Genomic DNA, 14202 nt, shown 5'->3' on the forward strand with positions numbered 1-14202 from the left:
TTTATTTGCACTCAACTGCTTTCTGATATGCAGTTAAAAAGCACTTTTATTAATTGGCAGTATTTTAGATTTGAATTTTGGATACCACTAATCTGCTTAGCCTAATAAGGCCTATTCTGCCAACAAATTTTGTAGGTCCACCATAAACCAATGTTGTGAAATTGGCAGCAGAAAGTAGTTGGTGTAAAAAATTCCTTTACTAACCTCTCAAATTCCAAATGGAATCGTCAGGATTAAAGTGTTTGGCAGTGTTTCTTTGTGGGTCAGTGAAGCTCTTACGATTACTTTCAATTGCTGAGAGTTGTAATTGACACATGCTTTCTTGTCATTATACAGGTTGTTCTTAAATAAATTGGAAATCCTTTGATTAAGTGGTTGTTGTCCTCATTCTCAAATTCTCTTATTTAAATATTGCAAGAAATTATGAAATTTTATATGTACAGATTCAAATAAAACAAGTGACAACTGAAATTGAAAATTCCTGCATGAATTTTTACAAGCGTGATTCCAAGTAAAAGTAATACAAGTAAAGATTTTACCTATTGCTTCTCTTTTCCCCAAAATAATATAATGGTTCTTAACTGCTTTTGATACTGTGAGGCTGGTGTTGCCAGTGTACTACTACTCCCTGAGTGCATGAATGCATTTGTAAACTTCTTCACTTTGCTGTCATCTTTCTCAGAGTACAAGGTTTGTTGATCAAAGTTGATTAGAAGGATGGCCATGGTCAGCCATGGATTGTCTGTGGTTCTTTGTACAGAAATATTCTGTTACAATCAGTTCTTTTAAAAAAAAAATAAAACTAGTGTAGCTGCTTTTAACAAAAAACTGGTTCATCAGCTGAAGGTATGAGATGCCTGAAAATTCCTAGTTTTCCAAGAACCTTATCTGTTTTATACATTCATGTGAACTACATTCACTGAACAGGGACAATGGTATGCCATAAAATATAATACTCAATTTATCACTCTAATATGTACATTGGAATTTTTAATGTTTGTTATCTTGAGATATTCAGTGCATTGATGTAGTTATTAGTTTCTATTTAAAACTGAATCATGTGGACTCAGTATTAATCAGCTCTGATTTCTTCTTTAGGAATATCTTCCAACACAACAGGACATTCTACTAGCACGAAGACCTACAAAGGGAATACATGAATACGACTTTGAAATAAAAAATGTGCCCTTCAAGATGGTAGATGTGGGAGGACAAAGGTCAGAACGAAGGCGTTGGTTTGAATGCTTTGATGGGGTGACGTCCATTCTGTTCTTGGTGTCTTCAAGTGAGTTTGACCAGGTGCTTATGGAGGACCGGCAGACTAATCGCCTGAGTGAGTCCCTAAACATCTTTGAAACAATAGTCAACAACAGGGTCTTTAGCAATGTCTCCATAATTCTTTTCCTTAACAAGACGGACTTGTTGGAGGAGAAGGTCAAAACTGTTAGCATCAAGGACTACTTTCCTCAATATGAAGGAAACCCTCATGAGCTCTCTGATGTCCAGCAGTTCCTGGTGCAGTGCTTTCGTGACAAACGTCGAGATCAGCAGCACAAACCACTCTACCATCACTTCACCACCGCCATTAATACCGAAAACATTCGTCTTGTCTTCCGTGATGTCAAGGACACTATCCTCCACGATAACCTTAAGCAGCTGATGCTCCAGTGACATCCAATTACTTGTCACTTCTAGTGTCTGGCACTGACAGCAGCTTACACCAGAGTGATTAAGGTTACAGTTGCTTCAAAAACTTATGGCAGCTGCTGTAAACTGCTCAACTGAAGAATGCCAAATTTATTTTTCAGACCTGGTCTTTCAATTGCTTTTGTCCCAGTTGAGTGTTGCTGAGGGTATTCTAATCAAGTAAACTCTTAGGCAACCTGACAAGGTTTACGATTTTGTTTCTTCAAAAATGAAGATATGTGAAACATTGCCAGATAGTGCAAAGCTGTGGTGTTGAATGTGGAAATTGTCTTGTTAATATCTGCTCTCTGTCTCTTTCTCTTTCTCCCTGACCCCAAAAAGGGCTGTTACAAAGCAAAGTGATTATTTATTCCAAAAAAAAATTGTGTGTGTTACAGAAGCAGGTTAATGACGTTTTGTTCATGAAGAATCCATTTGGGAGTGAAATTTGCTGTTGTCGCATTCAAATGGTTTTCATGACTTCTCAAAAATGTTTAAAAGTTTGCTATTCGGCCGATTATTGCTAAGTGCATCAGTCAAAGAGTGGTACATATATAACCTATAGAAATGTGAAGCAGTCACAATTTGCCCAAGTTAGGGTTGTGAATATTGGATTTAGTATTTGAAACCACTCCCAAATGGAGGTTTTGCAAAACTTGTACGGTATTTATGTAACATTTGCGATGTTTACATATATTTTGTCAAAATTGTACAGAAATGCCAAATTTTACAGAATTGCTTCAATTGTTTGGAGTCTGGGCCGAGTGTAAAAGACACTTTTGATTGAATGGCACAGGTACAAATACCTTATCACCTGTCAAGTCCTAGTAAACCAATACTCTGAATTGTTATACAGTGCGACTATAAGCTTACTAAATATTGTGTTCATTGGCCACTTAATGAAAGATTTTGACTTCAGTTAGATGTCTATTAAAGCATGATTTACAGCTTCAGCACAAGCACCACTAAACTAATATTGAGGAATGAGGGCTATTTTATAATTGAATCCAGGAGGTTTTTTTTCAATGCAATTTATAGTTGAAGATTTTTCTTGGTATTGAAGCATTTGATATTACTCTATGGCTGAAATAATCCTGCTGTTTATTTAAAATATTAATGACATGATTCCTAAATTTGTGATGCAATCTATGATTAATTTTTTTTGAAAATGAGATATAGAAAATTGGTTTTCACTTTATAAACAGTTGCAACTTCAAAATACATTATTTTGCAGTGTAAATCATGGATAAACCAGTTTTTAAACAGTTGAACTTTTATAATTTGTCCTATTTGAATTTAGAGCTTAGAATTCACTAATTTATCTGCAAACCTCTTTTCTGTTGGTCAGTAATTACTAACAGAAGCCTTATTAAATCTTTCACACTTGCCAAAATGCAAAAACATTCTCTTTTTTGAATACTACTTTTTACAAGTTAGTATTAATAGTTGCCATGCATATGTAGTGATGAATTGCTTAAAAACCTTTGAATAATTTTATAAATTTACAAATTTTGTTACAATGTTCTTTATGCCATATTTAATATTGGTATTTTTACAGACTTCATAATGCATAATATTTGATTCATGTCACTGTGGCAGGTACAGATCTCTGAAGTCAGTTCCATCCAGATTGTGACATTGTGAAGACTAGCCATAACTGAGTTAAATAGAAATTCAGAATGTGAAGATAAAACAGGAAATTCATGGAACGACACAGCAAGTCAGGCAAGAGCTGCAGTCAACATTTTAAATTGATAGCCTTTGTAATGAAAAGTCATTACTGTAACCCAAAATATATAACTATTTTTTTCGCCACAATAACTGCTGAGTATTTCCAGAAAGTTTACTTTTAATTCAGATATCCAACATGAGCAGCAGTTGTGTTTTTGCATCAGAATTTGGAGCTAACTGAATCATTTTAGTTGTCAGCTGTATGATGAGAAAACTTGTTGATTTGCTGGACGTCAGACCCTAAATTAACTTCCTAAAATGTTCCCTTTTTTTTGTTGGGGGGTGGTGGGAAGAAATCCTTTGGAATGAATTTGTCTGTTAACGAAAAATTATACACAAACTGAAGACAATTTATTCTTGGTCGTCTTGAACTTTGCAACTGCTTCCAAGCCTCGACCAAGATAGAAGTAGCTCAATATTTACAGAATTTTGTTAAACATTTTGTTCATTAAAAAAGCAATATATTCTAATTAATGCTCTAAGTGACGGTTTACAGTGAAGAGAATGTTTTAGAATGTCTAGATCCTGGAGGAAATGTTGCTTTATTTCTATTTTGAAGTATTTTGTTGCGGCACAGTCCATAGACCTTAATGCAATGTACTGTGAAGTATTAGGTGGTTGAGACTGGAGTAACTGTACCACGATCTGATAGGTTATTAAACTGCATTTTATGATATTGTGCTAAAATTTACTGTGCCTACTATGCAACAACTTCAAATAATTTTTGATCAACCTATTTGGACACATATCTCGTGCAAATTGGACTTGAACCTGGTTGACAAGAATGCAAGAGTCTTAATTTTCCACTAATTATTGCAAATGTATGGAAGGAGACTATAGTGTTTCATCTGTCTGGTCTTAAGGCCTCATAAAATAGCCACATTTGTGCCATTAACCAAATGCATTAATCCTTAAATTGAACAGATAATAAGTATTAAAATACTGAATTTGCTGTAGCTTTTCTGAAGAATCTAGTGTTATGTATGTTCTTTCATAATCTACTTTCCTTTTCATTTCATCTTTTTGAAGGCTTATATTGGGCCAGTTTCTCTGATATTTACTCCCAGTGACCACTTTTTTTTGTGAACCTGAAGAAAAAGTACACAGTGCAATGCCTTAGTACCTGAGCTGGATACTCTTCTCACATCCTCATGTACACTTACACCAGTGTTCCAAGTTTACATTGAGGTACTGAAGGGTTGGGATCCAATCCATTTGTATCTTTCATGATGTTTCCCTACCTTTTTGTGGGATGTCATGTTCAGTTATAGCATCTTCCATTAAGATTACCTACTCAGGACTCTGAACACTGTGGAAAAACAACTTGTTATTTGGTGCTACCCATTGTTGAGGCCAGCAACAATAATTTGACTGTTTAAAATATTTACTGTCCTCAGTAAGCAAGTATCATTTGTTCATTTTGAGAAACATTGTACAGTGAGATACTTAATGCCCTTCAATATTTTTCTGTTCTTTAGGTTACAGAATATTTGAAGATGAACTTGTAGTCACAAATTTGGAAAAGATTTTCATTCTAAGTAGAATTAATAATTTGTATACGAAACTAAGCTTTATCTCCTAAAGGCCAGTGTAGTAGTTATCATGTGCAGTTCATTTCATTGCATTAATGTATCGTGCTGCCATGCTAAACCATGTGAAAACTACAAAAAGATTCCTCCAACTCTGCACAAATAACTTAGTTGGCAGTTCAGTTTCAGACAAAAAAAAGCATTGTGCTCCTTCATTTTTGTAATGTAATCCAAATTGCAACAAGTGGTTTTGGTAAAGTCAATGTGGTAGCAGTAGCTGGTGCCAGTTAGCAATTGCTTAATGTGTTGAATGGAATCATGACACTCAAACTTCCCTATTTTTCTGTTTGCAAACCTGCAAGTGCTTCAATTAATGACATCTAATTTAATACAGACGTGGAAAATCTTCCTGGTGGAATTTTGAGTTTCACATCCAGTATATTCTGTTTGCTTGTTTGTTCTGCAGGTAGTCTGCCAGAAACTGAGGATTAAAACCAGTCACCCCTTGCATACCAATTTGCATCTTCTATTGTCTATTGTTTTTCTCACAAGTCCACCATTTTCTTCAATGAAGCCACTGAATTCATTCCTGCATCCTCACTTTGCAGAATAGATGTTTAGTTCCACATTCTTATGAAACTGTAGCAGAGTTTAACTTGTTTGAAAATAAGAGTATTTAGAATTTTTGATGTTTAATTTGCTGTACTTTGAAAAGATTTCAGAGTCTCCTCTGGTCACAACAATCCTTTTGAGCCCTTTGAATATTTCAAGCATTTTCTATAGGTTCCATTTGAATTGTTATTACTTATTTCTTTTATGACTTTCAAGATCACTTTAATTTGATGAGTCGTTAAGTTTATAGTTCTAAAGTGATTGTGCTCTAAAGTGATTGTGCTCCATTGCTTCAGTTTTATTGGCTAACTTCAGTGTCTCAAGTCGTTTGGAATGTATCTTTTGGCATATGTTTGATCAAAGATTTTTGTTAACACCTTATATTTCTATTTCTTCAATAGCTTTTGTATGTTCTGTTATTAATTCACTCTCTAGAACTTTTGTTGTACTCATCAATTTCAAAACATTCTTTCCCTTTGTCACAATGTTTGTACTTGTCTCTAAACCCCATTAATTTGGATCATCATAAATTGACTTGTGTACATACTGACCTTATTTCTTCCTCCACAACCCACTCAAATAATATTTTACCATCGTTGTCTTTCATGTACCTAGCCCTCATAATCTAGTCAAACCATTTCTCTTTAGTCAGTTGACAGGTTTTTTTTTCAGTTTCATCATACTCTGGTATATTCTTTCCCTTTCTATTTCAATTCTGTTTCTATTCTTTTATTCAGCTCTCATTTGTCACCCTCTCCTTGTCATTTTCTTTACTATTTTAGCAATACTTTCTTTATGCACATGCTTTTCCATTTGATTTCTTGTTCTGAGTCATCTGTCTGTTCTGTTTCTGATCAGGTACTGATGGTAAACAAGCGAATGTTGTTAATTGTTTTGCCAAATTTATGTTTATCTAGCCTGAACCTAATTTCCACATTTCTATATAGACTTGCTTCACTGTCATTTTAAATAATTCAAAAGAACTTTAGGGAGTGTTTTTTCTTATTTGGCTTATTTTTATAGGTCCCAATTGTGTTTGCATGAAATATTGAATGAAATGCACTTTTCAGTAAACCTAAGAGGTTAGAAAACATTTTTTTCATTTTAATATACCAATATGTTAGTTATATAAACCACAGCAATCTTAAACCTAAAATCTAATCATGATTAGAATTATTTTCAAAAGGTTGTTACTGTTTCCACAAAAAAAAAACAAAATACTGGAAATATTTGGCAGGTCAGATATTATTTGTGGAGCAAGAAACCGAGCTAGTGTTGCAGGTCAGTTCTCTTAAGTTCCATATGTCTGCCTGCCGAGTATTAACAGCATTTTCTGCTTTTATTTCTGATCGTCAGAATCTGCAGTATTGTATTTTTGTACTATGTACCAGGACTGGGTTCAACTAACAAGAACAGTTGCTTGCTATATGATGTAATGCCTTTTTCTTTTTGCATTATTTAAAATCAAACTTTTTATTTTCTATCTTGTGGTGCAGTGCCAATATATTCCAAATTATTGCAAAAGTACTGTTTCCATTTTCATATGCTGGCAATAGCAAATGGACCTGATATGTATCAGTAATATTTGGGAAGTTGTGTGTACACAAATTGATGTCTATCAGTCGGTAATGAAACTCCTCAGTACCAGCTTTAGCAGTGTTGTATTTATACTGCACGGGTTCTATCAGTGAAAATTTGTTGAGTGAAACAGCGAACACATTGTGGTATCTGCAACTCATAACTACTGTAATATAGTTAGGTTACAATTATATTTTAAACTGTTACTTTGTCAAGGACTATATCATAGATTTTACTTCATGTATAGAGATACTGTATTAGGTCATTTGGGCTGCAATAATAAAAATATTAACATAGAAATGTTGCACCTTGACAAGGACAAAACAAACTGACGATTTCAAGTTTTATTTAATAAATCACAACACCTGAATGGAAAATGATATCGGTAGCTAACTTTGCATACAGAATCCTTTTGTGCATTGTAAGAGCAGGTGTATCTACAAACTAAACGTCACAAAAAGTATTTTCCCTTCAGTGTATATGAAGTACAACAGAACATTGAGCTATAAATATCTGTTTACCATACCCTGACATAACAAATCTATTGTATGAGTTCATACATTATAATGTTTCTTTGGAGTAGAATTCTGATATACAAGTGACGGCATATGAATATGCTTATAAATGTTGGTTTGCAGGTTAATGTATAAATCTGAGCTATGAAGTTACTGAAACTTGTGCACTGCTCAATTTTTTACTTGTTTTTAATTCAGTGGTTTGACATTCTGTTGGTCTGCAGGATTTTGTTTCACTTTTCTCTATAGATATTTCTCTTGAGAGTTCTGACTTTTGCTGAGGTACTATTTTGTGGATGCCAATAGCCTTCCAGTACCAGGCCTTTATAATCATGTGTAAGCATACATGTGTTGCAGACTGTTCTGTGGATGCATCATGGCCAAATTAGACGTCTTCTGCAGATGTGATTCCAGAGTTGTGATCACTTAGTTTGTAAAATTCATGCAAAAATTAATTGAAAATGATCGGGAAAATCTTAATCTATTTAATTAGCATTCCTGTCTTTTTCTGCACTGAGCTTGGTCAGAAGATTTTAAAAATTGAGAAAATTGCAAAACAAGATCTTGATACTTAAAGGGCTTACTGCTTACCCCCTGTCTTTGCTTCTCCAATCACCAACCCCAACTCCCTGACAGACACAAGCTGGTTATGTTTCTTTTAAATTAAAACATAGATACTAGAAATACCAAGCAGGTCAAACAGCACATTTGAAAACAGGAACAGTTAATATTTTAAGGTCAGTAATCTTTTGTTTGAAACTTCTGAGAAGTTGTCATCAAGCTGAAACTTTTGCTGTCTGTGTGTGCTGCCTGACATGATGTTTCAAGTGTTTGTGTTTTATTTCAAGTTTCTAGAATCATATTTTGTTTTGTGTTGTAAATGCTGGATGCCTCATTTTTGCTTAGTAGCCATTTTCATCTGTTAATTTGAATAGGCTCACCAACCATGACCTCATCACACAGCTAAAACCCATTCCTATCATTACCCGGTGTGCAATATTCAGCAAAAGTTACACATTCATCAATTGTGAATTTTTTGGAAATTTTATTCTTCGTTTCTTTTAACCCAATTATAATATTTCCCAACTGAGATCAAATACATTGACACAAAGTAGGAATGAAACCTAGGACCTTGAATATCTGATTTGGTGTTCCATCAAATGGTGCCTTTATTCAGGACTTGAAAAGGGAGGTTCCTGCAGTCTTACATTGCTTGTATATTGCCAAATCCTCAAAAATAATGTTGTGCCCCTTCATAGATCAAAAACTACTTGATTCTAAATACTTTTAAGATGGTAACATTTGAAATAGCCAGGAAAGAAACAGACATCTATGTTGACAAAATGATGAGATAATCAAAGTTTTGACTTTTTTTTTAGTTTAGCTCTTTTAAAAAACATTTATTTGGCTACAGGTATTTCTGTTTCAGTTCTTCATTCCCATGTTTGGCAACTTTCCCCAATTTTAAAAATATTTTGCATTCTTTTTAATTCATACTGTCTTTCATTAGTATCTCTGATTCATCACTAATGCAGTATTCAATTAAAATTTGGTATGAGTTAATTTGATTTAGCATGAAACAAGATGTGTAAGATCAAGTGATTTACATGATATTTTTCACTTGACATTACGATTGGTCTATCAGCCGTGGTGCATCTTGACAGAAAGATACTGCAAGAAGAATTCATGGGCTTTCTGTATATTTTGATGTGTGCCAACATGGTCATATTGCTTGTGTATAAAATTTAAAATAAATTTTAAATTAAAATTGATTAAATTTTTAAAAGCATGCACATTTCTTTACAGCTACGTACAATGTATTCCATTAACCTAGTTAAATCCTTGTCTATCCCTTAATTTCAGTGGCATTACTTGAAAATATTTTGAGCAATAGCATTGCATTTGTGGAAAATCAGCTGTCAGAACACACATTAATTCAGCAGTCATGGTTTCAAAGCAGCAAAACTGGTTAAATAGTGCTTTAGCGAAAAGTATAATTTTAACTATTCACTTAAAATAGTATAATTGTGTAGGAAAATTGTGGTTACTTTTTAATACCTTCATGGATTTGGGGAATTGGACTGAATCCTTTACATCATTTGCCTTTACTTTGTTGTATATTTTCTTTTGTTCAGAAATGGCAGTAAATTATTCAGATTGGAAAGCTGAAAGTAACTTCTTGTTTTGGTTTAATGCTTTAGTTACTAATAGTGATGCTCTTCCCATTATACTGTATTTGTATATTGCTCTGTACATACAATGCAGAAAGTTTGTCTTTGCAGCCAATAATGCCTTGTATAAATTTACTGACGTGTATTAAACACATTTACAACTTATGATCGTCTTTTGTAACTTTGTATGGGTGAATGTTGGATACATTTCACAGCATAAATCTATGTAAGTTGTATTGGATGTAAATGTCAACATGGAGAAAAGGGAGGTCCTTCATGTATTGTTTGAGTATTATTATCAGTGGAAACCATGTTGAATTCAAACTGAGATCATTAGCTCTAATTCTGACTGAGCTTTTCCTTTGACATGAATAGAAAGTTTTTGTTGATTGGTAGCGAAGAGTTATGGATAATTAAGTGTTAAGGCCCTTCGTAACCTATGCATCCAGGACACTACTTGACATCCAACAGCTTTGCCATCATTAGATTCCCTCCATTAATATTTTGGCACCTCCAGTGACAACATTCCAGTGACTTCAAAAATGGGTAACAGGCAGAAATTTTTCACAGGTGACTTGATGCCTGACTTGCCAAAACCTTTTAATTTTCTACAAGGTGCAAATAAGAGTGATGGAATATTCTACAATGCTTGACACTATCCTGGCTGAAGCGTTTTTCATTGCTTCCCAATTCAACATCTTAAACATTCACTCACTCCACCATCAATTCAGACATGACTGTGGTGTTTTATCATTGACAAGATGCAATTCAGTAATCTACCAACCTTTTATATGATCTCTCGAAGGCTGCAACATCCACTATGTAGAAAGACAGAGGTAGCAGACGTTTTAGAACTCTGTAATCAACCTTTGATTTTCTCTGATAATTTCCCATCAAATCCTACGTTCTGTATTTCAATTCCTTCTTTGTCACCACCTTAACATTCAGGAACTCTTTTCCTAATAGCATTGGGAGTTTTCACACTGACTGCAGTGCTTCAAGTGGCTTACCACCACCTCAAAGGCAGTAAGGTTGGGCACTTGGCAATGGCAGAGGTGTGTACATTTGGTGAATGAATTTATAAACAAAACTCCTAATTTGAGATGTTATCAGGCTGGGCATCATTTAAAAATGTATCCAAATTATGTTGAATTTCTGAATCTGGCAGTAATTTACAAACAATCATACAGTCCAGGTTAAATTTATTCAGTAGTGTTAGGATTCCTCTGATATTCTTATTGCTCAATTCAGATCCCAAACAAAAACCTGGCTTAAGATTTTTTTTTATTTAACAAGCGGTCTTTCACAGAAAAATAAGCACTCAATGCTGCAGCTCTGCTTTTAATACTAAAAAGTATATTATGCAAAAGAAAGGAAGATATAATTTTAAAGATTTTGAAACAGTAAAAATACAAATCCTTTCTATCCCAACAGCTTCCCTTTTAAATACCCAAACATCAGAGAGAATTCCCTTCTGTATTATGTCTATAAGTTTGACTTAACTGTTATTTTCAATTCTTAGCCTTGAGAGTTTGATCGTGTCTTTGTTATGTTGTCACACAATTGAGCTGAAACTTTAAATTTGAATAATCTCTTTGGGATTCTAAGCAAACCAAACCAATGAGCCAATGGGTGGCAGATGCAGTTTAATTTAGATTAGATTAATGAGAGGAATTGCATTTTGGAAAAGTATGGCAGGGCAGGACTTTTACATTTAATGGTAAGGCCCTAGAAGTGTTGTCAGAGAAACGTAGGAGTACAGGCGCATAATTCTTTGAAAGTGGAGTCGCAGGTAGACAAGGTGGTGAAGAAGGCATGTGGCACACTTACCAATGAAGAAAAGTGCATTGAGTATAGGAGTTGGGATGTCATGTTGCGGATATACAGGACATTGGTTAGGCTAATTTTAGAATACAGCATTCAATTCTGGTCTCCCTACTTCAGGAAAGATGTGAAACTTGAAGATTTACAAGGGTGCCATCAGGATTTGGAGCGTTTGAGCTGTAGGGAGAGGCTCAATAGACTGGGGCTTTTTATCCTGGAGGGCAGAGGCTGGGGTTTATAAAATTGAGGGTCATGGATAGGCTGAATAGCCAAGGTCTTTTTTTCAGCGTAGGGGAGTCCAAAACTAGAGGGCATAGTTTTAAGGTGGGAGGGGAAAGATTTAAAGGGACCTGGGAGCCAACTTTTTCCATGTATGGAATGAGCTGCCACAAAAAGCAGTGGAGGCTGATACAATTACAGCATTTAACAGGAATCTGGATGGGTACATGAATAGGAAGGGTTTAGAGCACTATGGGCCAAATGCTGGCAAATGGGACTAGATCAGTTTAGGATATCTGGTTGGCATAGATGAATTAGATCAAAGGGTCTGTTTCCGTGCTGTATAACTCTTGTGACTGTAACTTCTGGCCTGGAAATTTAAAACAACTTTATACTGAGGTAATCTATTTCCTAACTTTTATGAACTAGCCCACTTCTCTGGGAGAAATCATTTCACGCAGGATTTCTGTGAACTGAAAACAAAAGGTTTCTGAGCAATGGGGCTTCTGAGGAAGGCTCACTTGAATCAAAATATTATCTCTGATTTCTCTCCACAGATGCTCCCAGGCCTTCTGAGCTTTGCCAACAATTTGGTTTTGTTTCAGTCTGTACTGATGTCAACTGAGTGAACAGCTTGCTAACTTTCCCTATCAGCTCAATGAGCTGAATGGCCTAATTCTACTCCTCTCTCATAGTCTATCTATCTTGCATTCGAGAGAGATTGTTCACCAAGCCAATGGAGAAATGTTGACTTCTTTGGACAAGTACAATCTCCTATAAACGCTTGTATATGAGAGCCAAGAAGGGAGGAAAATGCAAGCTGTAATAAGAATCCAAACATTTTTTGTACTGGGAAGAATATGCATATAATACTCCCATCAGCCTCCACATACTAAAAAGTGATTCATTGCTCTTTTATGGATTACTTTCATGACAAAATCTGCAGCTGTAAACAAACTATAAAATGTGTAAATGATCTTTGAATAGAATGAGTGCAATCAATATGAGAGATTCCCCTGCCAAGTATTCACAAGCAAAGTCTTCAACATCATGCCCTCCCCAGAGAGAACATGTGCAAAGCTGTGGCTAATTTCCTTGCAATAGCATAAAATTGAATTGTTTGCCCAGCATGTAATATTCTATTATGCAATATTATTTATTATAGATGTACTCTGTTCACATATGAAATGCCTGAACATTTTTTCTATTAAAACACAGGATCTCAATAGGAAACATTGAAAGCACGTTTGTCATGCTGCAGGAACGTTTATTTTGCAACCCAAGATTTTTTTCCCTCAGTCCACAAAACATTTTAGTACTTTTTTTTGCATGATTAATAAATATCTTTTAATGCTGGTTTTAGTGAGATACAAATTAATTTTGTCTTTGTTTGGGCCCATTGGTAGGAGAGACATGTCAAACTGATATTGTACAGCATGAAGTAAAATAAAAAGCTTGGTAAAAGATCGAGGGAAGCACTGTTAATCAACTATTGTATTAGGCAATAGTTAGAGATGACTGGTTCAGGATGTTAATGTAAAATCAGGTTAAGTGGAGAAGAGGAATAGCAGAGGAAATAAGTCACGAGTAGGAGTGGTCTAAAGTAACCTCTTTACAGTAACCACAATGTGGGGACAGAAGTGTATAAGAAATATTTTGTGCTTGCATAAAGAAGTGGCAATAATTATAGGTGACTTTCATGTACATATTAACTGGAAAAACCAAATTTCCAGCCGTAGCCTATATAGGAGTTTATAGAATGTTTTCGAGAGTTTCTTAAAGCAGTGTGTTTTGGAACTGACCAGACAGCAGGTCATATTAGACTTGGTATTGTGCAATGTAACAGCATTAATCAGTTACATCAGAATTAAGACACTCCCAGGTAGCAGCAACCACATTATGCATTTTATATTCTGTTTTAAAGTGAGAAAATGGGATCCATGATTGGTATTTTAAACACAAGCAAGGTCACCTGTGTGAGAATGAAATCTTAGCTGAATCAGCATACAAGGATTAGGCAAACATTTAAGATGTTTCCAGGAGGACTCTTTATCTGAGGTGAACTAAGGAAGGAAATGCATATAATTGTGCAAAGTTGAGTGGTAGGTGAGATGATTAATCATAACATAAATAATAGCAGACAATGACTAAGATGTTAATCAGGAGGAAGAAATCAAGAATCTAGCAAATAATGTAAAAATGGAGAGTAAGGGTTTCTATTACTTAACACTATATCTGAAAAGGGAAAGACTAAAATTGTGTTGGTTCTCTATAGAGAGTGTGAGGAATTAATAGATAATAAAGAAATGGCAGGCGAAGTTAATAGATTCTTTATTC

The 14202-nt window shown here is 34.8% G+C and overlaps 1 protein-coding gene across 2 annotated transcripts in view; it reads left to right on the forward strand.

Annotated features, from left to right (window-relative positions):
* Positions 1–9987, forward strand: part of LOC122562184 (guanine nucleotide-binding protein subunit alpha-13) — a 58521-nt gene extending 48534 nt beyond the window's left edge. For both annotated transcript variants that reach the window (XM_043714821.1, XM_043714820.1), the window contains one exon: positions 1099–9987. In XM_043714821.1, the coding sequence (XP_043570756.1) occupies positions 1099–1671 (573 nt within the window). In that variant the 3' untranslated portion in view covers positions 1672–9987. The remainder of the gene's footprint in view (positions 1–1098) is intronic.
* Positions 9988–14202: the final 4215 nt, after the last annotated feature.

This window comes from Chiloscyllium plagiosum, chromosome 24 (genome assembly GCF_004010195.1).
Source record: "Chiloscyllium plagiosum isolate BGI_BamShark_2017 chromosome 24, ASM401019v2, whole genome shotgun sequence".
In the NCBI taxonomy this organism is placed as follows: domain Eukaryota; kingdom Metazoa; phylum Chordata; class Chondrichthyes; order Orectolobiformes; family Hemiscylliidae; genus Chiloscyllium; species Chiloscyllium plagiosum.